Here is a 23247-nt window from a genome sequence, read left to right on the forward strand (position 1 = left end):
CATCTCAAAAAAAATAACAATTTGTATTTTGTATTTAATTTTAGTTTGAACATTGGTATTTTGAAATTACCACTAAAATTCCTTTTTAATCTAAATTTTAGAAATGCGTATGATAGCAAGTAAGAAAAACGGATAAATCGTTGAAAAAACCACAATTCAACATCCTAAAATAAAATATGTTAATAAAAACAAATTTTTGTGTGCTTCCCTGCGCCAACACCATCATAAATTACAAAATTTGGAAAGGAAATTGTTTATAATTACAATTTAATTACTAGCCCGATCATCAAGAAAATAAATAGAGCTCAATCAAATAGATAAGAAATCATTAGAAATAAAACACGTTAAAATCGGAATTGCAAACTGTAGCTTTGGAATCATATTAATAACTGTAATGACAAACACAGACGACAAATGAACGAAGCAACATTTGGTTCTTCAAAAGTAAATTTAAGTTATAATAAATATTTTAAAGAATTGGAAAGTAATGTCTACTAATATAACAAAATTTTATCTTTCCAAAATGCGAAAAGCTACATTTAGAGTTGATTTCTTAAAAAATTAGCCGCAGTGTAACCATCAAGTTACATTAACCAATAGAAAGTAACGTTTCGTGATGGGATGTACAAAAAATTATTAAGAGAGAATCCTTCAAAGTTCAGTTTCTTTCAGTTAAAAATATTAAAAAAAAAATTCCAAACTGTAATTGTTCAAATAAGAAAAAAAATAAAAATAAAAATTAGTTAAATATGTAATTAATAACTAATTAAAATTATAATAATTTGAACATTTTATTTAAATACCTAATTATAAAAATAATGAATAAAATAAGTAATAAATTAACAAACACTTTAAAATATATATACATTCATTAAAATTAAAAAGATTTCTATTAGTCATTCATACCTACAAAGTATTAACAACTAAATAATTATTAATTATAATTTATAATGGATAATAACAAAATGGGTGTTTGGAGCAATGACTGGGACGTTACTGATTAGATATAAATCATTCATTATCTGTTTGGATAAATTGAACTTTTAGAGAAAAAGTTGACTTTCTTTTTAGAAATTCGTATGGTTTAGGTTTTTAGTTTACTTATTCTGGAAAGTAATAGGTATACCTTCGCCTTTATGAGATGTAAGGATTCAGAAGACCACAATCATTATATATGTATAAATAAGGTGCCTTAGCGAATTACGGATGTTTTTAGATAAATAAGTAAGGACTCAAGGTATTATTGGTCATATTAGTTTAAACCGTGATCAAAATATACAGGTATATATTACTAGAAGATATCGAAATAGAATGGACAATGTTGGTAAATTTTTGTTTAATAAAATACAAACTCCCCACCTTGAGTATCATGAGATGTTATTTGATCAACTGAACTTCTTGTCAACCATAGTAGCTCAATTGGTTAAAGTGTAACTAATACCATATGCTTGGGGTAGTGAGTTCGATTCCCACCATCACAACAAAAAATTAATTTAATTGATGGGCTGATGTATTTAATGATACATGCAAGAAGAAGGTGCACTCAGTCTCTCAAAATAATTGAAGAGCTGATAAATTATCAATTATCAGCGGAAAAGGTGGTAAAACACAAATAAGGTATGACAATGGGCCCTATGGTCTAAGCCTGTCTGTCGTGGCAAGCAAATATAACCTAACTTATCCTAGTCTAACTGAACTTCTTAAGAAGAAAAGATAGAACAATTGGCAAAATCGGTCTGCACTTACTAATTTAGCTAAAATTAACGAAGACTTATCTCTGGTTGTATGATACATTGAATCGGAAAACTAAGACTTCTTCTACTCTTGCATACTTTACTGCTACATATAGAAGGAAACAAATATTCAAAGTATCATTCGAGTTTATAATCACCTCTTTGATATTTCTGTAGCTATATTCGTTTAAACAAACTGACTATGATATGACAAGACTGATATTTGGTAGTACATGTTATATATGTATCTTATCCATGTATATATAAAGTGATTAAGATATTTTGGTTTTGAAATATTTGAAATAATTTTCAAGTTACTTAGTAAATTCCATAAATATTCTTCTGAACAAAACTATACGACAAAGATTATTACGATACATTATGTTATGAGAGGACATAGAAATATTATAATAATATGTTTAACATAGCATAGAAGAAAATGTTATTCGCAACTTCACTACTACGGTATTTAGCTTCATGGAAATGGGTGTGCAAAAGCAATGCGTTTTATAACATCCTATGCATAAGAGGGGCATCTTAAACGTTGCTAAAAATTTTTTTGACCTGCATTTACAGTTTAGCTAAATATCGCCTATAAGTCTTGATTTAATCGAACTCGATTCAGTTTTCAAAAGTTTAGAGATATTTTTATAAAATTTTTTTTTTTCATTTTTCAATAAATAATAATAGTGTTATTAGGAATTGATAAAATGAAATATTTGATAGTTCACAACATCAAATAAGGACTTGAGCAAAACTGATGAGTTAAAGTTAGCGTTAACGAGTAAAAGCGGGTAAAAGTATTGTGATAAGACGCAATGATGGATTGTGGTGGCAATACATTCACTACTCCGACGGGTTGGAACCTTACCAAACTTAGACCTTACGAGAGACGGATTTAAGCTTGATGATGCTCTAGGCTCGATTTGAGATACAAAACATTAAGGAACATAAATTTGTTCAACAATATTTCGATAAATACTAATATTGATAAAAGCCAATTTATTTACCAAAAAATTAACATTGCTGCCAATTAAAAAGTAAATTCAAGCATTAGATTATTCAATACATTTTATTGAAAAAATTCAGATTATCCATGAATTGGTTCGGCTTTAAAATTTGATCGGCCCTAAAAGTGTGCCGCCCTAGGCCTGAGCCTCGCGGTCCGAAGCCTAAACCCAGCCCTGGACCAAGAAATAATAGGGTTGAAACAAAAGAAGGAAATATTTAATGTCCATAGCTGTGGGAGAAATCGCAAGAAAGCATAAGATTTTCTAGAAAGAACGGAATGCAGTTGCCTGATTAACTTAGAAACAGTTGAGAATGGTCAAAAAATTCATTAAACTTGTACTGGACTAGAATAGCTGAACCACAGGCTGAAAAGAAAGGATAATGTGTACCGACCTTAAACTAAGCTAACACCTTCTCTAAGTTGCGCGTTTCCTTCTATTGAATATGATTCTAACCAAAGACTTTTTCTAAAATCTCAAGTGAAGCCAGATCTATACTGTTATTATATATATATATATATATATATATATATATATATATATATATATATATATATATATATATATATATAGTTTAAACGTCTATCTATAAATATTTGATCTGTTGCGTTTATCGTAACATCGTTGTCAAATGATCCCAACCCTTCCATTTGTACAATATACATACAAGTTTATAGTATATTATAAAACCAACCCCCTCTAAAACATATTGTAATAACATTCATGAGGGTGGATTTTCAATAAATTGTACACAAAATAAAAATATTTAAAAAATAATAAAAAACATAAATTCGACCTTAAACATTGATTTTCGTCAAGAGACAAGACACATAACTGTACTTGCTGTTATGCAGTGAGTTAGTTTGTTCTGTTGTTGTTGTTGTTGTTATAAGGAAATGAAATTCCAAAGAGGGATGGATATTGTAATGGAATGTCTTACTTCGCTTTAAGTTTTCATAGTCTTAATTAATTAAATAGCTTGTATGTGGTAAATTTTATGTTAAACGTATGACGATCAAAACATGCATTTACACATCGGAAAATTATTATTTATTGTAAAATCTAAAATAATGTAACTGCGAGACGGGGAAAGATTTTTCATCGCTCCGTCAAGTTTGAGGTTTTTGTGTTTTAAAGGGCGAAGAAATTCCAATTTGGTATATTGATTCTACCTTACATACGAACCTGATCAGATAATACAAAAAGGGGTTTAAAAAAGAACTCTTTGCTGAAAATAATCCGATTGGATTGGTGTTCATAAAATCACTTAGTTAATCCATTTTCGCTTGTGCGTCAGTCCGTCTGTCTGTGAATACGATAACTCAAAAACGAAAGAAGATAGCGAATGTCTTACTTCGCTTTAAGTTTTCATAGTCTTAATTAATTAAATAGCTTGTATGTGGTAAATTTTATGTTAAACGTATGACGATCAAAACATGCATTTGCACATCGGAAAATTATTATTTATTGTAAAATCTAAAATAATGTAACTGCGAGACGGGGAAAGATTTTTCGTCGTTCCGTCAAGATTGAGGTTTTTGTGTTTTAAAGGGTGTAGAAATTCCAATTTGGTATATTGATTATACCTTACATACGAACCTGATCAGATAATACAAAAAGGGGTTTAAAAAAGAACTCTTTGCTGAAAATAATCCGATTGGATTGGTGTTCATAAAATCACTTAGTTAATCCATTTTCGCTTGTGCGTCAGTCCGTCTGTCTGTGAATACGATAACTCAAAAACGAAAGAAGATATCGAGATGAAATTTTTGTAGCCTGCTCAGGACGTAAAAAGTGAGGTGGAGTTCGTAAATGAGCAACACAGTCAATTGATTCTTCCGTAAGACCCATCTTGTAAACCGTTAGAGATAGAACAAAAGTTTAAATGTAAAAATTCCTTATAAAAAATAAACAACTTTTGTTTGAAACATTTTTTCGTAAACATCACAGTTTACCCGTGAGGGTGCAAATTAGGTGCTTACGTGATGTAAAAAAGCAAACGATTGTGTCATCAACACTGTCTATACATGATATTTCAACAATTATCTCAGTCAATAATTTGTTTTCACTTGTTGATTATTATTTATATATCAATGGGATTCAATCCAGTAACATAAAGGTAGTAAAAAGAAATTAAAAATTAATTCAAATAAAAAAATTCTAGCTCTCGTAAAATTTTAGTTTTTGTGATCTGTATGTTTTGATATAGATAATTTTTGGTCCTCATTAAAGGACTAGACTTGTATGTTAAGTATTATGCTAACGATATTGAAATATGTGAATCATCAAAATCGTATATATCTTTGTAAATGACAGATTTACAGAAAAATATCCAAGAAAAGTTTTTGCCATCAATTCGTCTTTTATTTTCTGTTTATATTTTTTAAGTCTATGATTTTTAATCCTATCTCTTTTGAATATTTTTAATACAGCATCATCAACAAATATAAACATGTATGGAATTTGAATTATTTAAGTAAAAATTTTCTTTATTTTTCATACTAGAAAGAAATAAAATCATTGTTCATGTTTTTTAAAAAACTTCCCAGTTAGGAAAACTTTGAATATTTTTAATATGTAGCAATATGTATTGACTAAAATTTGGAAAAATTGTGTGTCAGAAGAACTGAGGAATACCGTCAAAATATTCTAAGCGTTTTTTTATTTGCAACTTTCAGTGTTTCTTTAATTTTAATAATTAGGTATGTTTATAAAATGAAAAATATTACATTCCTAATTCTTAAGATATGAATAGAAATTCGAAAATGGATAAAGTATACTCACCACAACATGTGAATCTTGTTCTAAACCTAATGCAGTTCCTCCACTCCCAGACCGATGGTGACCACCACCGGATCCAGGCGTTCGTAATAATTGGTTATAATGTAAAGCGGTTACAGCCGCTGAATGACTAACACTAGCACTATGATGATGATGAGCAGCTAACGCTGCACCATATGGATCTCCTAGGTGTGGTGCATAATCTCCTAATCCACCTCCACCTCCTAGAAACAGAAAAATTTACTTTTTAAAATAATTTTTTGCATTCGTTCGCAGGAATTAATTGGGGCAGGAATCTATTTATCAAAAATATTCACAAGTCAGCTTTCGTCATTCGGTGAATTTGTTGAAGTTATGGGGTACAGAATTATTCACAAATTATTAAGTTAAAATTTTCGAGCGAATTAAAGTGACTGGGATCAAAAACATTGTGACACCATTTGACTTATGCAAAAAAAAGAAAATAGTCGTATGGGTCGTATTAGGTCGTATTTCATGACATCTGGAAAATGATGAATTCTCCGACGAAAACTATTAGTTGCAGTATAAAGAAACTTATAAGAGAAAAAATGTATATCTTTGCCTAGAATAATGTTTGTTCTATGTCACCCTACTCCTACGAAACTTATATTCCGTCATATTTGTGATACATAAAGCAATATCGAAATTAAAGTGAGGAGTAAATTCCTCTCAATTTCGATGATATGCCCTTGCGCTTGTTAAAGGCTAAAAGTAACGGAATAATAAGAAAAAAGATACTCTGCTTCTCTGAATCCTAAGTGCTTGAAAAGTGGCAATTTGCAATCATTTTCTACTTTTGGTGGCAGATAGTATAGTATTAAATTTTTAGGATATATCATTTATTCGCTTTAACTTTACTGGGCCGCGAGGACTTTATATATTTTAAATAGAAAATAATATACCTCCTCCTCCAGAACCAATATTACCACCAGGTGCACCTACTGAACCACCACCGCCGATAACCGCACCACCTGGTGGTGAACTTGTACCGCCACCATTTCCTGCTAAATTTGTTTGTAAACCATGATGATTCAGCGTAGCTCCAGTCGCGTGTGGATGATGATGAAATGGAGGTGGGAAATATGGTGGTTGAAAATCAGCAGCCGCAGCAGCTGCAGCTAACTGTGCTTGCTGATGCATATGATGATGCGCTGCTAACTGTTGTGCACTTGAGCTTGAATTATTATTTCCACCACGTCCATTATTCCCTCCGCCTCCACCGCCTCCTCCGCCACCGCCATTGTTGTTACCACCTTGATTGTTGCCATTATTATTATTATAATGTGAGGATAAATTACCGCCTCCACTTTGGTGATGATGAGAGGATGTCAAACGCTCCTGTAATGGATAGAAAAAACAAATGGTTAGTTTTGTAAATTTTGGTGTGGAATTTGATTTCTAATTTATAACAAACTAAATAAAAATCTACTGAAATAAAAATGGTAGTGCCAAACTAGATACATGTCCGATGTCGTGCCAATATATCGGGGAATCTGGAGTAGGTGAGCAAAACCTTGGTTGTCAAGAGTGCTTGTTTGATTAGATAATGCCTTATCTTCTGTTTAATACAATTGTTAGTCTTACGAGTTTAACTTTAACGTCTTACAGTATAGTTTTTTTTGGTCTTGCACACTTACAAGATTAGAACTCAATATGTCAGATCCTAAACGATAAGAGATAGAATAACACTTTAAATTAGAAAATTGATCCTCATAAAAAAAAACTAACACTTTTTGTTTAAAACATTTTTTCGATAATCGTTAGCTTTCGGCAAATACGCTTAACGTTTATCGATAATTGTACGTCAAAGTTATGGCATAGGCGAATGTCTTTTATTGCCCTTTATAACTTTTGACTAAAGCTTTTTTCTGTATCTGACATGTTTTCTTTCGATTAAATGCAGTAATGGCATATTTTGAAATCGAAATTCCTCCGAAAGTTAAAGATCTTCGAAAAAATGTTTTAAATAAAAATTCAGTCTAAATTTTAAAGATAAAATAAAGGAAACATGCGTGATTAGATGTTAAAGAAAAATTAAAAATATTTATTTAAAATAAAATAAAAGTTAATTAAAAAAACACATAAAAATAAATAAACCCGGTTAATGAATAAAAAAAACGTGGTATGTGTTTAATATTTTTATTAAAATGTTAATAATAAAATAAAATAAAAAAACTACCATAGTATTAAACTTTTTTCGTTACTGATCCGACAGTTTATGTAGATATTTAACATTAATATTAATAAGAAATCAAAAATTAATACTTTTTAAATATAATTATAGAGTGTTATTTTATATTTTGAAACGCCCGGTAAAAAACAACTAAAAAAATAAACAGTGTACAAAAAATAAAATTTCTTTTAATAATTATTGTAGTTTCCACATCATGATAATATTATTATATTATTTGTAACCCGTTGAAAAATATACTGTACAAGTAGAATTCTTTTAAATCAAAATTTATTTTTTGATTGAAATTCAAAAAATTGTTTAAGAGAAGCAATTTTATGGTGCATACTTTACATGTAAATGTAAAATAATTCTCTGGAAATTAAAAAATATTAGATGTGGTAAGAGTGAAATATTCCAGCTTTATTCCAAAGTTCCCAGAAAATTTAAAATACATTCAATTTGGAAGAAAAATAGTTGTTTTTTATTAACACATAAAATAAAGCTAGTAAAGTCAATCAATGGCTTCGGAGACTTTGAGGGGTAAATTATATCGACATTATATCGAAATATGAATGCTTCTTTTAGTTTCTTTGAAATGGTTATTAACTTATATATTATTTTTCTATCCTGTTTTTTTGTCGGTGTGCTCTCATTTTAAATTTTATCGTGCCCATGATCTAAATATGTAATGCACCCATTAAGGGCATACTGCGGAATTCCCTACGAGTTGACTAGCTTAAGATAAAGGCTTTTCTTAAATATATAATCCATTTTAGGGTTGAGGTTCCCAATGATTACTAATTTTTTCCTAGCTGATTATTTTTAAAATTGTGAAGACACATTTTTGAATTAGGGATATACCCACTTTTAAAATGGTTGGGTAGATTTAACCAACATATCTTCCAATATACTCTTCCATTTAATCGAAGAAATCTTTTACGAAGTCTTTTACGAAAATGATTATTAAAAAAAAAGAGGCATTTTTTTAAATTATGTTGCTTAAGAGTACAAAAGGTATAAAAGAATTCGTTGAAGTTATTGACAAGAGGCTACACAGAGAAAGAAATGCATGGATGAGAGAATAGTTACTTTGTGATGAAAGAAAGAGAAAGAGGGACTGCTTAAAGAATTAGCTATAACACCAGAAAAATTTGAAACCTGTTCATAATGAATTCAATGAAGTTACAGTGAATTCTTAAGCTCATCTGTAAAAAAATTATTTCTATCAGCTTTACATTATTTGCAATGATTTGACTGGGTGGGAACGTACATTAAATCGGACGTACAAGATGATATTATAAACAATGTTATATAGAGATTCTGTTAAAAAGTTGATTTTTAATTTAGGATTTAAGAAAATAAAAAAATAATAAAAAAATTATATTAACGGAAGCTGAAGTTGAAGCTGACCAATTATAAAATATATGATTATTATTAAATTTTTATTATATTCATTATTATTATCGTTTGTATTATATCTTTAGCAGAATATAGTTTTTGTATAATACAGGATGATTTATATTAAATAATTTTAATTAAATCTTTGTTTTTATTAGTATTTATTTATTATTATATATTTTAATTAAATTTAAGTTAAGTTATTTGAATATTTGAAAAAAATTTTAAATTATTATTATTGAATTAGAAATAAGTTTATTAACAAAAAAATGTTTCTACGAAAATACTTTCAGAAATATTTACATATGACATTGATCAGAAGAAAGGATTCACAACGTTTACAAAGGCGCACAACGGAGAGATATATACAAATTTTATACAAAATTACGGCTCAGTAGGTAAAGCCTGTCTTTGTTATCGAGCCAAAACATTGTGTGAAATCATTTTTTGGATAACATCAATAACTACGAAAAAATTAAGGATTTAAATGTAAAGATAGAAAGAACGAAAAATAACACTTGGTGACTTTATAACTTGCAAATACCATAGAGACTAGATTTCAGAAGTTGTTTTGCAAGAATTAGATATCTTTTATGTTTATCAATCGATTTTAATTTTGATTTCACATCTTGCCATCTATTCTCGCACATTTTCAAATTTTAACGAAAGATGCATTGAAATGGACATCAGGGCAAAAGCCTATTGAATAATATTTTGGACAAAAATGTTGTCAAAACATTTCTAAATGTTTTGGCAATATTCGAAGAAAGATTTTAGGGTATTATAATACACAAGTCGTACAGAAAAACGAAAAATCACAAAATTTCCGCACTCTCAAGTTGACACCGTCAAATATGCGTCAAGTTGACACACGGCCTTCGTTTTCTTTAAGATAACTTTTTCAAAATGATGAAAAATTTTGGAAGCTGAATTTTGATTGTTCATAAAATCTTTTGGAAATATTATTTTACATAGCTATTACAAAAGAAGCCAAACGACTCTCCAAGGCAGATTTTTGGGGATTGTTTTTAATAGTGTCTTTTTCGACTCTTTCTATTTAAAAAAAATTAAAAACGTAATATGCGTTAATCCATTGAAGTACACAGACTTGCCCTTTTTTACTATGGGGTAAAATGTGTTAATATAGAAAAAGTTATTAAAAAATCGATTATGGGGAACTTTGACTTAAAGTTACTTACTAAAATGTGAAACAAACGGTTTTGGTTTCAGAATAAAAGTATATGATTACTAGTGAATCGAGTGTATTGAAACGAACGATGTATATTATATTTATTTTTATTTTTTAAATTTCAGTAGCTCATAGACAACAGGAAATTTTCTCCTATTTGAATATAAATAATAATTATATACAAATAATATTAAACAATATAAATTTATGAATCTACAAAATTTAATTATATATTTACATGTACATAACGCAATTTTTAATAATACCAGCATAAATATTTTGAATAATAATAATATGATTTAATGACATTACCTACTACTACCATTTATATTCTACGATCATTTTTATTGGGTTGAACCTATCATCGAAATATGATCAAACATAAACCTACATCTTAAATAAATCAAAAAATTAAATTAAATTTATTTGTTTTAAATTAAAAATCTAATATTAGGCTATCTACATACTCATATACATTAGTGAGCGACTCTTTAACATATACACCATCCATTAATATCACGTAAGAGTAAATACAGTAGTTAACGATAAAAAAAATGTTAATGGTGTAGAATGTTAAGACTAAGTTCGATTACATTTAAAATGCAAATAACTTAATAATGCTTATTCTGACTTTATAAAATTACAGACGTGTCTTGTTTGAACAAATACTATAAACACTGTGTCATTTTTAAGTTGACATTTGGTTGAAATTCGATAAATAAAAATCGGGGAAAATGGCTTAAACGAATAAATATTAGTTTCAAAGGGACACATCTTATACCGGCATCGAATTCGATGTTCGATGATTCATAACATTAGACGAATGTTTTAAATTAAAAAATCTTTATAAACACGCAAACATTTTTTGTATGACATATTTTTTTGTAAACCGAACAGTTTAGACAGTAATTGATAGCAAAAATCTAGCTTTTTTGTGCGTTTGTTCATTCAATTTGAACAAAAATGGTCTTTATAGAAAAACAAACAATTTTTATTAGATTTATTGGAAATTTTTTTTAGAAGAGTGCCTAGATTTCGAAAAAACAATTATACGATCAAACAATTTTGGTTACAAATTTACAGTCTGTCGTTGCTTAAACTTTACGGTTTGCGGAAAAATGTTTCGAATAAAAAATGTTCGTAACTCTGTCTCTTTGAACACATTTCGGAATAAATAAATTGTGTACATGATACAAATGATACAACATACGAAAATATTCCTATTTCAAGGGGAAGTTCCTTGCGTCAAGAAGCTCTTACTAAAATGATTTTGTAAACTGAATTTTCGATCTAGCAATATCGTCACGATAGCCTACAAACAACCATTAAACATAACGTTTGTATAATAAATCACTCAAGATTGCATACAAGTATGTATACAGTTTTTAATAAAAACTATCTGCTTGCAACATTAGAATCTGTTATTATTGCCCTGATAAACTGTTGCTTTTCTTTCATGATTATTATCTTAAAATATTTTGTTTAATGTTTCATTTTTTTTTTTTTTTTTTGTAACATTTTATTTATTAGAAAGTTATTATGGGTCCAACAAGTAAAACATATGCAGTTTGTGAGTACAGTCTAGTCTGTATAATCTGAACTCTTAGCTAAATCTAAATACAATCTAGCTGTAATCCAGACATTAGCTTATAGTGATATAAGTAATTAAATATTAATCTTTCACTTTTTGAATGTTACTAGGCAGGCTCCTAGCCAGAAAAATGGATCAGGATTCTGATCTGAATGCTGAAATTGCTAAAACCGCTCCAAAATAACTTTAATAGCCTCCTCTGAAATTGTCATTCATGATTACTTCGAAAAATGTGGATTTAGCCATTGTTTTCTGTTTCGCAAATTGAATCTTGACGCTGTTGCTATGTCGATAATAGATGCAAAAACGAAACACAATTGATAAATGGCGTCAGGGTTTTTATATATTTTAGGGTGAGTCAGACCATAGGTAACAGGCCTGAATTTACACATTGGTCTTGGATTTGCACAGTGGAATTTAAACAAATTCCCTAAGCACACAGCATCAATAAAAAAGATTTGCGTGATATTTTTCTCTTCAGTTCAATTTGTTCATGTATTTTATTGTATCAGAACTAGCTGAAGAAACTTAGGGTGGCATATTTTGCCATTGCTCTTCTAGTGCTGCATTTTTTGTCAGTACTCAATGTCGGACAAATTATTAGGAAGTAAGATTATTTCAAACACAAAAGTTTATGAAAGTTCAGACTATAGAGATTACACTTTATTTTATTTAAAGTTAGATTTTTTTCTATTTATTTTTTTGAAAAAAAAAAACAAATATATTTTAATCGTGATTTCATAAATAAATTGATTTAGATATCAAATGAAGGTAAGTATTTTTTTATTATTATTGTTTGTTTATTAGCTATTTAAAAATAAAAACTTGTTTATACACGTGCTTTACCAAAAATATAAAAATTAATTGCAAATGAGATTTAGACCAAATTTGCAATATTGTATATTATAGTCTAGACGCCAGGCCATATTACGTAGACCAGTTTTCAAAGATGATTAATGACTGTAACTAAGCTACAAACAATATTTTATTTTTTGATTTGAAAAAATATTTTTCGGAGCTTTAACACAAATATCTTGCATAAAATATCGACTTTCCAAAACAATTAAAAAAAAGCGCTTAAAAATATTCGGTAAAAGGGTGGTAACTATTTATTTTTTACCGACGCATCCACCAATTATTAACTATATTATAAAAAATGACAATCAAATAAAAAGAGACAACTTAAAAATGAGCTTCGAAAGAAATATTTATATATTTATGTTTAAAGAAGCCGACTTCAAAATTTTAACTTCATTAACATCAACATTAAACATAACATTATTTAATGTTAATAATAAATAAATACGTCAAAATATTTAACCAGAAATGAATTCATGTTCGGACTACTTTATTATACAAATTAAAAAGAATAATTTTAAATTTAATTATTTATTATTTTTTGAAATTTTTGATTGATATAAATTCGTATCACCTAGATATATTAATAAGTTTATATATTTCTTAAAACACGGAGCTCATCTCCATCATATGTTGGTTAATAGATGGACGAAATCAAAGTATATCCGTAATATATCTACATTTATAACACGCATGAAATTAACAAAAAAATAAATTGGAGAAAAAAATTAAGACCTGTCTAAATATGACTGCTTCAATAGTAGAGTATATTATTCTGGTTTAGCGTACCGGGTGATGGCTTAAAAAGATAAAAATGACTTTTTAAGTATGATACGGAATTTTTAAGTTTGATCGGTATACACATGTATTTAATGTAGTTCCTCAAAAAGTGAATGAAGATAGAACTTGGGAAAATTAGACAAAAACTAAGAGTAAATGCTATAGGTACTTGATATATACCATAGATTTTGAAATATATTGATGTCTAAAGATTTAGAGAAAATCACTTATAGAAGAAATAACACAAAAATGCACGCAAATTCATCATTTGAAATGTACTTAATGGAAAAACATGTGCTAGTTGCTACAATTTTTTGTATAGGGAAATATTTGTCATGATTTTAACTATTGAATATTAGTTTTCCAAAAGGCATTAAAAATTTACCTGATTATAAAGGGCATTAATGATAATGCATGTACACGATTTAAAGTTTTTCCTGAGAAAACGAGATTTTTTTGGTTTTTTCTTGAGGAACGTCCTTAAGTGTTATAGAAAAAATTTAATCAAATGATATTGTAAAATTTATGCCAAAAATGTCAAAGTTTTTAAAGAAGCTTTGTAGATCCAAATCATCAATATATAGAAAATTTGAATTCAGCTTTCGTTTATCTGGTGGCTCAATTATTTAAATTGGGTTCTCGCCGGTTATTGTTTCTTTCATAATTTCATCATTGATTCCAAAAATTTTTATATTATTGTTTTTGTTCTTGATAAAAAATAGGTTATATTTACAGGATAATGAATTTTAGTTATAAATTAAAAGCTAAATCTTCACACATCGAAGGAAGTATGCTTTAATTTCAAAGTAAAGAATTATTTTTAAAACAATTTTAAGGAGCTTTTTAAACTTCCCTACGACTACACCAACACAAATTTATTATTGCAACATTAATAAATACATAATTGGCCCCTTATTATCAGAAATTCTTGTAAGACCTTTTCGATGTATTTTATATACAATTTTCAGATATCAGAAATTCTGGCTTTACTTAGATATAAGAAATTATTAGTCCTTTCATCACGAAAAGCAGTACAGTTATTTTGTACAAATAGTTTACGAATCGAGAATAACAAAACTCGTTAAAAATATTCTATTGAAAACTATAGCCACTGTATTATTACGAGGGCAATAATATACATGTTTTACTCGTTTTTAGACCTTTCTGGGTATCACACGCCTGAATTTTAGTGCGCTTTTTATTTATAAGTGCGCTTATTGGAGTTATTAAGGAGTGCGCTTAAAGAGTGCTTTTTGTATTGTATCTACTTATAAAAGCTTGAAAGCTTTTTTTATTTAATATAATTTAACTACAACTTTTCAACTACTCTCCTGTCGTAGAGTATTACATAACCCAATTGAAGCCTAACTCCATTTATGTGACTAAAGTTGATAAATGTTTCTGATTTCAAAGTACAATCGTATCTGTATGGTAGTGCCTTTATAACAACATATTTATTCTCATATAATAATATTGATTGCATATATACAACATATATGTAGTGTGTTAATGTTGAAATTTAAATTATTAGTTTTAAACATATTCAACAAACAAGAAATTAAATGAATATAACTTTAATAATAATCTTGGTTCACTGTAACTTCTTATTAAATGGTAGCAGCAATCGTGTACACACATGAAACATATATATAACATTGTATGTATAGTGGAATCAACTCTATCTAGTTCTTTAGTTCTTCAAAAGACTGATGAGGTAAAATGTATATTATAATATTCATTATCAACGTCAATGGTACTTCTTGAGGAAGACCTCTTAAATGTAAACTGCAGAGAAGTCTAATCACACGTTAGCAATATTCGTTTTTTATTTTTTCCTTATAAAAGTCCGACGTGGAGATCACATAAATCTATTTAGTCAGAATGAACATTTATATTCAAAATTGAAATTTGTCGATATCACTATGTACAAGACGAATATATATTTACAGAAATCTTGCCGAAACTAGCTGAAATGAACTTGAGGATGCTTAAAATGCATATTTCCATTGAATTTTAAACAAGCTTTTCGCGGAGCTCCCAATTCCGGCTGATATGACAATAATGTCTTTTAGAATAATGTAGAAACATCAGCTCAAACCAATGATTTTTTGATTAAGCGAATGATTTCATTCATTGATAAATTGTTTGTAATAAAAAAATAGGTACCATTCATTTTACTAAAAAATTATAGAAAATTTATTTTTAGAATTAAACTCAGCCACCGAACCATCCATTTCCTCGAAACTCAGCCATCTGGGGTTCTTCTAGTAGTATCTTAGAAAAACTGAAAAATATAGTGGATAACTCAAAACAAGATAATCATCTTAAAAAGATAAGGTAGGAAAATGGCTTGATAAGGTAGCAAAATGGCTTTCTGTGGAAGTTTTTAAACCGCACCCAAAATGTTCTTCGGGTCGTTCTGATCAAAAGTTCTCACGGCCACAAAATTTTTTAACGAGTAATTTTCGAGCTACTATAAATATTATTTATGTGTAAATTTGATCGATCGTAGCTCGAAAATTACCCGTTCAATATTTTTATGGCCGTGAGAGCTTTTGATCAGAACGATACGAAGATCTTTTTGGGGGCGGTTTGAAGTTGCACAGAAAGCCATTTTCCCAGTCATATACTAAAACTATAATACATGCGTTGCTTTAATCGCTGAAAGCTCGGAAACTACTCATTAACAAATTTTGTGGCTGTGGCTTTTGATCAGGCCGATTCGAAGATTCTTTTGCAGCAGTTTGAAAAAGTTTCACAGAAAGACAATTTTCTATATAATTGCGCGAGGTCCTTTGTGATTTTAATTTTCAAGAGAAACACAAAAATTTCCTCTCATTACATTAATGACGCTTAACACTTGACGCACAAAATATACTGTTCTATGCCTGGCGCTATCTAAATTTTGAAATTTTCAAATATATCTTTTATGTCACCCTATTTTCTATTTGTTTAACTCGCTACCGTGTGAATAACACTTACACGCGGTGTACATATAAAACTTAACTACTAAATATTATGAATGATCTGGTTTTTGGTACTACTGTTTTTTTTTTTTTTTTTAAATTATTGGTATCATCAGATTGGATGTGATGTTAAAATAATAATTACATTTAATTTTAAAATACCAGTGGTTAATATTATATTTTATATATTGAGTTTAAGCTCCTGGTTTTGTTTTTAATAAACTGTTTTTATATTTTTTTTTATTTTAGATTAGTTATTAAACTTTTTTTTTTATACATTTTAGTTTAAAGTAAAACAATTATTATTATTATTAATATTAAGATTGACAATTTAAACTTGTTTGAGGAAAAAAAATTGAATTCAAATAAATTATTATATATAAACAAAAAAAAAATTAGAAGTTTAATTAAAAAATTTAAACGTAGTTTGGCCATTCATTATAAGTCAAGTTCATAAAAACTTATATATTCGAGCACTATTGTGACAACAGCCATGTTATTGTACATAATACTTAGACGTAGTATGCATACGTATACCTACTAAATATACACGCACATTTATTAGTTGTTTTTTTGTTTAACCTTACAACACTTTGACTAACAAAAAAAATTTCATTTCTTATTATTTGTTTTCTTAAATATAAGTTTTGTAGGGCATTCCTAAAAACAATTTTTAAGATGTACATGAATCTATGCCTTTTAATGCGACAGAAAAGTTATTATCTTAAAAAATAATGACATACTGATAAAATTAAATGATAGTTTAACAGTAAACTTCCTGGTTTTAAACTTTTCAGAAGAATTTGACCACCCAAGGTGCGAACTTAAATATCATAAAATTTTTATTATTAATTGCTGAATTTATTATTCATATGCGAAAAAAAATTCACATTAAAATCAATGTCAATAAAAAATAATTTTATATTTATAGGACATCAAGTTGTACTACGGTACTTCTTACGCCCACAATTGGAAAGATAACTTCCACTTGATGAGATATATAATTGAAAAAACAAAGAGCTATCCTAAAAATGGATGGGCACGCATTCAAGATTTATCGGAAAAACCATTAAACGAAATTCATAGTCCAATTTTACAATTCATAATGCAATAAATATGGATGTTACCAAAAAAATTTATTTAACAAAAGTAGAGAACATTCGTCTACAAAATGTATAAAGTTCAATGAAAGACCCCGTAGAAGTTTTATTAAAAATGTCTAGGTCAAATTATTTAAAATTTTGTAATTATTAGTGTCTTATTTTTTGAATATTGTTTTTTATTTAAATTATAAAAACATTTTATTTTTGGTTTTTTAGTAAACTAAATTGTGAACGATTTTTCTAAAACACATTTTAGAAAATAATTGAAGAGAAATAAAAATCTGTCCCGAAGAAATTATTTTTGAAGATTTCTCCACATCGTTAGTATTTGTAAAAATTTATTATTAATTTTTAACTTGACTTTCACGACAGTATTCTATTCTATTTTAAGCATATTTTGGTCTACTTTTTCATGTTTTTTTGAAGGGATGAAATGGTGTATGAATCGAATTATAAAAATAAACTGACAAAACCTAATTAAAACAAATGAAAACAAACAATTAACTAAGTTAATGGTTGAAATACCATGTATAGACAGACAGTGCTGATTTCGCAATCTTTTGTTTTTTTTTTACGTCAAGTAAAGAAAGACAGCCTGACATACATACATGCCACGCAGACATAACTGATATATCTATATAATACCCACTCTATAATTTGCGCTCTGACGGGTAAACAGTGATGTTTACGAAAAAATGTTTCAAACAATTTACAAAATTTTTTTATAAGGAACATTTTTTACATTTAAACTTTTGTTCTATCTCTAACGACTTACAAGATGACCCAATTGACCTATGTTGCTCATTTCGGAATTCGTTCCCTTTTTATGTACTGAGGACGCTATAATAATTTCAGCTTGATATCTTTTTTCGTTTTCGAGTTATCGTGGTGATTTTATGAATACATATACCAAAATTTTGTTCGTAGCATCAATATTTTTAAGCGTTACAAACTTAGGACTAAACTTAGTATGCCTTGACATATTTCATATATACATGGTATGAAAACACATTATGGCAAATACATAAACATAATTTATGACATTTACGTACGGTTTAATATCAAAGCTTTTTTTACACTCATTAAAGGGGAGAGTTTGTTCTTCAGTAATTTCAAACTTAATTCATGTAATTAAAAGAGGAACTTGGGTATCGTGTCTCAGAAGACAGCTTATAAATAATTGTATAATCATTTTTCCATGCAAAAAGTAATAGCTTAGAATATAACTATTATAACATTCTCAAACTTTGTTTTAGCAGGTGTTGAATAAATAGATGGATTTTAAGAAAAACCAGTATTTTAATGGTCTGGTCATTTCACAGACCCCTACAGTTTTATTTTTGAGATTGTCCTAATAAATTTGAAATGAAAACTTTTTTCTGATAATTTTAATATACTTAGCAAACTTAGATATTGATTTATTCCAATTGTATAAATAAATAATAATACAAATCTAAGTTGAATTTATTTGTTTTATCTACATTGCGTTGTAGAATATTTGTTATTTATTTATTGATTGATTAATACATAAAATCAATAACTAAAATAACTTTATATAATAATTTTGAATAATAATAATATATGCATTATTATCCATAGGTAGGTATGTTTTATTTCTTATTAATTTTAAATATATCTTCAAGGCTTTCATCAACTATTCATAACAAACGGTATTTGCTAATTTATTTTATTATTTTTTTAATCTATCAGTTTTTAAATTAATAAATACATTAAGAAAATCATTTTTTTATTCTAATCATTATTGTAAAAAAAAAATTGCATTCTTTGATTAATTTGAATAAACTATAGATATTCAATAAATATGTATATGTCGAACTTATAATAATTTCCATTTATGGATGGAATTTTGAATAATAATAAGATATAGTTTCAATATGATTTTGTTGAGGGTTAAAAGTATCAAGATTATTATTTCTGGGTAATTTTAAATCCGATCAATTATTTGTCTAAGACTGTATTTTAATCTATAAAATCAATTAAATTTATAATATGATGCAAAAAAAAGAAATTTAACAATTCTTCTTGCTATATGCTATTTTTCGCTTCCACTATATTTATAACAATTATCAGTTTGCGGCAGAGACAATATCATTAAAGTTAAAGTTATCAGCGCAAATTAAACCATTTCTTGAAACATCATTCAAGAAAATTTTTTTTTCATTTAAAATAAGGCGTCATTAATTCGCGTTAGTAATTTTGAGAATCTATTGATGAATATTTGTTTATAACAATTTTTATAACCGCAAAAACTCTAGAAAATAAAATTTACCAACTATAATTTATCTTCTTGCATTGCTGATAATTGTAAATTTATAGAAAATTACTTAAAAAATAATTTATCTAGTGATAAATTTTTTCTATAATACCAATATTTATAGAAATATTTACAATTGATTTTAGGAATTTGTATAAAATTTAAAAAAGTTTTCTTCGCAATTGCCGGATTTCGATATTAGTATCTATTGGGCAGAGATCGAGTATTTGACCTCTAAGCCACACATCTCTTTTGAAATACAATAATTAATATTGAATTGCTTAGGGCAGTTAGGGAACGTCCATAAACTACGTGGCTTAATTCCAGCCACTTTGGAACCTCTCCCTCCAATCATGTAGCCTTTACTATGCTCCCCCCTTGAATGACATTTTGTATTTTCTGTAAAAAAACTTTACTCGTCGCGGTGCGTTGGCTATTTGGAACGTGTTAAGCCCATAGAAGTCGTACACTATATATGACTACAAATTATATGTTCATATGGTATTATAAGAATATAGCGCTCTTAAAATATAAAAGTAAAATTTAAGCTCGTTTTCAACCAATGTTTGAAATTAAATATCCATATATCACAAATACTAAACATTTCCTTCCTTATAGACAGTTATTTTTATTAACTAGGAAGTTGAAAACGTCCTTCAATTGCTTCGACTACTGGCTAGGAGGTTGTGGGTTCGAATCCAGGCAGCAGCAATATGAACAAAAATTACTATTGAAGGTAAATTGATCACTGTCGTCGCTTGGATAAGAACGAAGTAACCGATTTCATCTACATCATTAAATTAATTGTATATTCGGATATATTTTAACAAATAAACAATGATAAAAATAATGATGTGGGTGACCTCTGTTATAGACATGGTTTGGCAAACGGAGGTTAAACCCCATGATCATTATTATATTAACTAGGAAGTTGATATCGTGTACTGCAAGTGAGGCTCTATATTACTGCGGTCTTTGTGAGACACTCTTTATGCATTAGGTCATAAAATCATCGAATACCAATCAATATTATTAAAAAATTTGATGAATATAAATATAAATATATACATTGTCTATCTGTCAATAAGGAAGAAACACATATTATAGAACTCTTTAACACACGGCCGTGTTAATGTAAAAGCAATCAATTTACTATTTAACTTTAGAGTTTGTAGTTGTTTGTTTATTTTTTGATAAATGATAATTGTACTTTAATTGTATACAGTTAGAAAATATTTTTTATTATTTGATACAAAAATAAGCAAATAAAATTATTATTTTTTATGTTTATAATGTGTGTATGTACTAGCTATGGTGTGGAGGTTTGTATATCTATCTAAATGTAGGTATATTTATTTATTCGTATTTTATTTTATTTGCATATACATCATCTTCATCAACAAATGTATGGAGCGGCTGCTAAGACAGGTAATTCTTATATGATGTTTGATAATCAATAAAGATAAATATACAATTGAATCTTATTTTATTTATTTTTGTGTAAAATACAGTGAAATTTGTTTATATTGAGGCTGTTGTTTATAATATTTCAAATTAGTTGGTGGAAGCGCAAGTAAATGCATACAAGTAGATTGAAAGAATTGATATGCCACATTTTTTAACATATTATTAACAAGTGAAAACAATAAATTGACGGAGTTAACTGTTGAAATACCTTATATAGAAAGTGTTGAATGTCAGTGTGTGGTGCATTATTTTTAATAAATTAGAAAAGTTAAAAAAAAAAAAAAAAACACAATTACGGCTCTTTTCGTTTTTGAGTTTTCGTGGCGACAGGAGGACAGACGGCGGACAATCGGGAATGAACTAATTAGGTGATTTTATGAATACCTATACCAAAAATTTGTTCGTTTCATCAATATTTCAAAGCGTTACAAACTTGGGCTGAAATTCGTATACCGTCATACATTTCATATATGCATTGTATAGAAATAATTGCAATGGCTGGAGGACGATTGTGATCGATATTCGTTTTGTTTTTATTTTCAGCTTTAAAGGCAGTTTTTATTTTGTACAAATCAAAGTTTATATAGTAAAGTTTATCATATCAATACATAGTATACAACAAAGTCGCTTCCGTCTGTCTATCCCTAACTATAAATCCTAACTTAGATCTCTGAAACTACGCAACGGATTTTGATGCGGTTTGTTTCTAATGGATAGAGTGATTTAAAAGGTTTTTTTGTATTCATAATACATGCATAATATAGCAGAGTAAGGAGTTAAAAGATATAAGGGATGTACACAAATATTGACGATATACAACCGGCTTCAAGGATTGCTTTTATCTTTTTTTAATCTCCGGGGGGTGGAAAGGTGGAGTGAGAAAGTGCGGATATTTTTTGGATAGAAGTTAGTTTGTTGTTATTTAAAATTCAAATCGATAATACTAAAAGTAAATTTTTCTATTAAATTAATTAAATTAGAATTAAAACTTAATTATTATTAAAAAGTTTTTATGATTAGAAAGCTAATAGCTAAATGATTTCACAATTTCACTTTATTCTTATTCTTGTGAATTTTGTGTGGCTTTGAAGGCTTCTTAGTATTGACGTGGATGTCAATATAAACGAATTTTACTGTACTATGTAAAGGAAGCAAAATGGTGTTTAATGTTTATGCTAAGGAGTGAAGAAATATTTAATAAAATTGCAACTTAAATGCATGTTTCTGTAGAAAAGATTGATAGATCCATTCATGTTATTATAAGCGTTTAAGTTTATGGATATTTGTAAATATATATGATGATGTGACTTGATGTCTTGATGATGAGTTTTGATGAGTTAGGATGTTGTAGCGGCAAGTTAAAAATATTATCCTTTAATATTACCTGTATATTGAATTACTGTAAAACATGCTATGCTTAAGGTCATAGGCTATTTCTGTCTTTTTATATCCTCGCCGAAATTCCTATTTTGTGTGTGTTAAATCTAAGGCTTAATGATATTTGATTGTGATATAAGTGTTAATAATTTTACTAACATTAAAACAAAGTTTTTACATCCCAAAGTGTCGTAGCTCGAGATACAATATTTTAATCTGATAAAAAATATATATTTTTTCATTACATTTAGAACTCAAGTACTTTTCTATTGCAAATTTTGCCTTTAGAATTCAAAGTGTTTAAATTAGATAACTTTGAGTTACTGACTCAAAGTTACTGATATTAACTTTGCGGTTTCGATAGCTTAAAATTCGAAGCTATCATTTGTTGCTTAATGAGGTTACAATATTCTTCCGAGCTTCTAAGAACTTTCTGGAATCCAATTTTTAAGTATAAATTTATTTCTTATACATGATCATGTATTATTTTAACTTTAAGATTGTACTACCTCGACCCTTGCGGAA

General features: G+C 28.0%; 1 protein-coding gene across 1 annotated transcript in view; it reads right to left on the minus strand.

Annotated features, from left to right (window-relative positions):
* Positions 1–23247, minus strand: part of LOC123300700 (transcription factor AP-2-epsilon) — a 68141-nt gene that overhangs the window by 13715 nt on the left and 31179 nt on the right. The window contains exons 2-3 of the mRNA XM_044883356.1: positions 6448–6883; positions 5528–5748 (exon numbers count right to left, since the gene is read on the minus strand). Coding sequence (XP_044739291.1) covers positions 5528–5748; positions 6448–6883 — 657 coding nt within the window. The remainder of the gene's footprint in view (positions 1–5527; positions 5749–6447; positions 6884–23247) is intronic.

The sequence above is a fragment of the Chrysoperla carnea genome, chromosome 1 (assembly GCF_905475395.1).
Source record: "Chrysoperla carnea chromosome 1, inChrCarn1.1, whole genome shotgun sequence".
NCBI classification, from domain to species: domain Eukaryota; kingdom Metazoa; phylum Arthropoda; class Insecta; order Neuroptera; family Chrysopidae; genus Chrysoperla; species Chrysoperla carnea.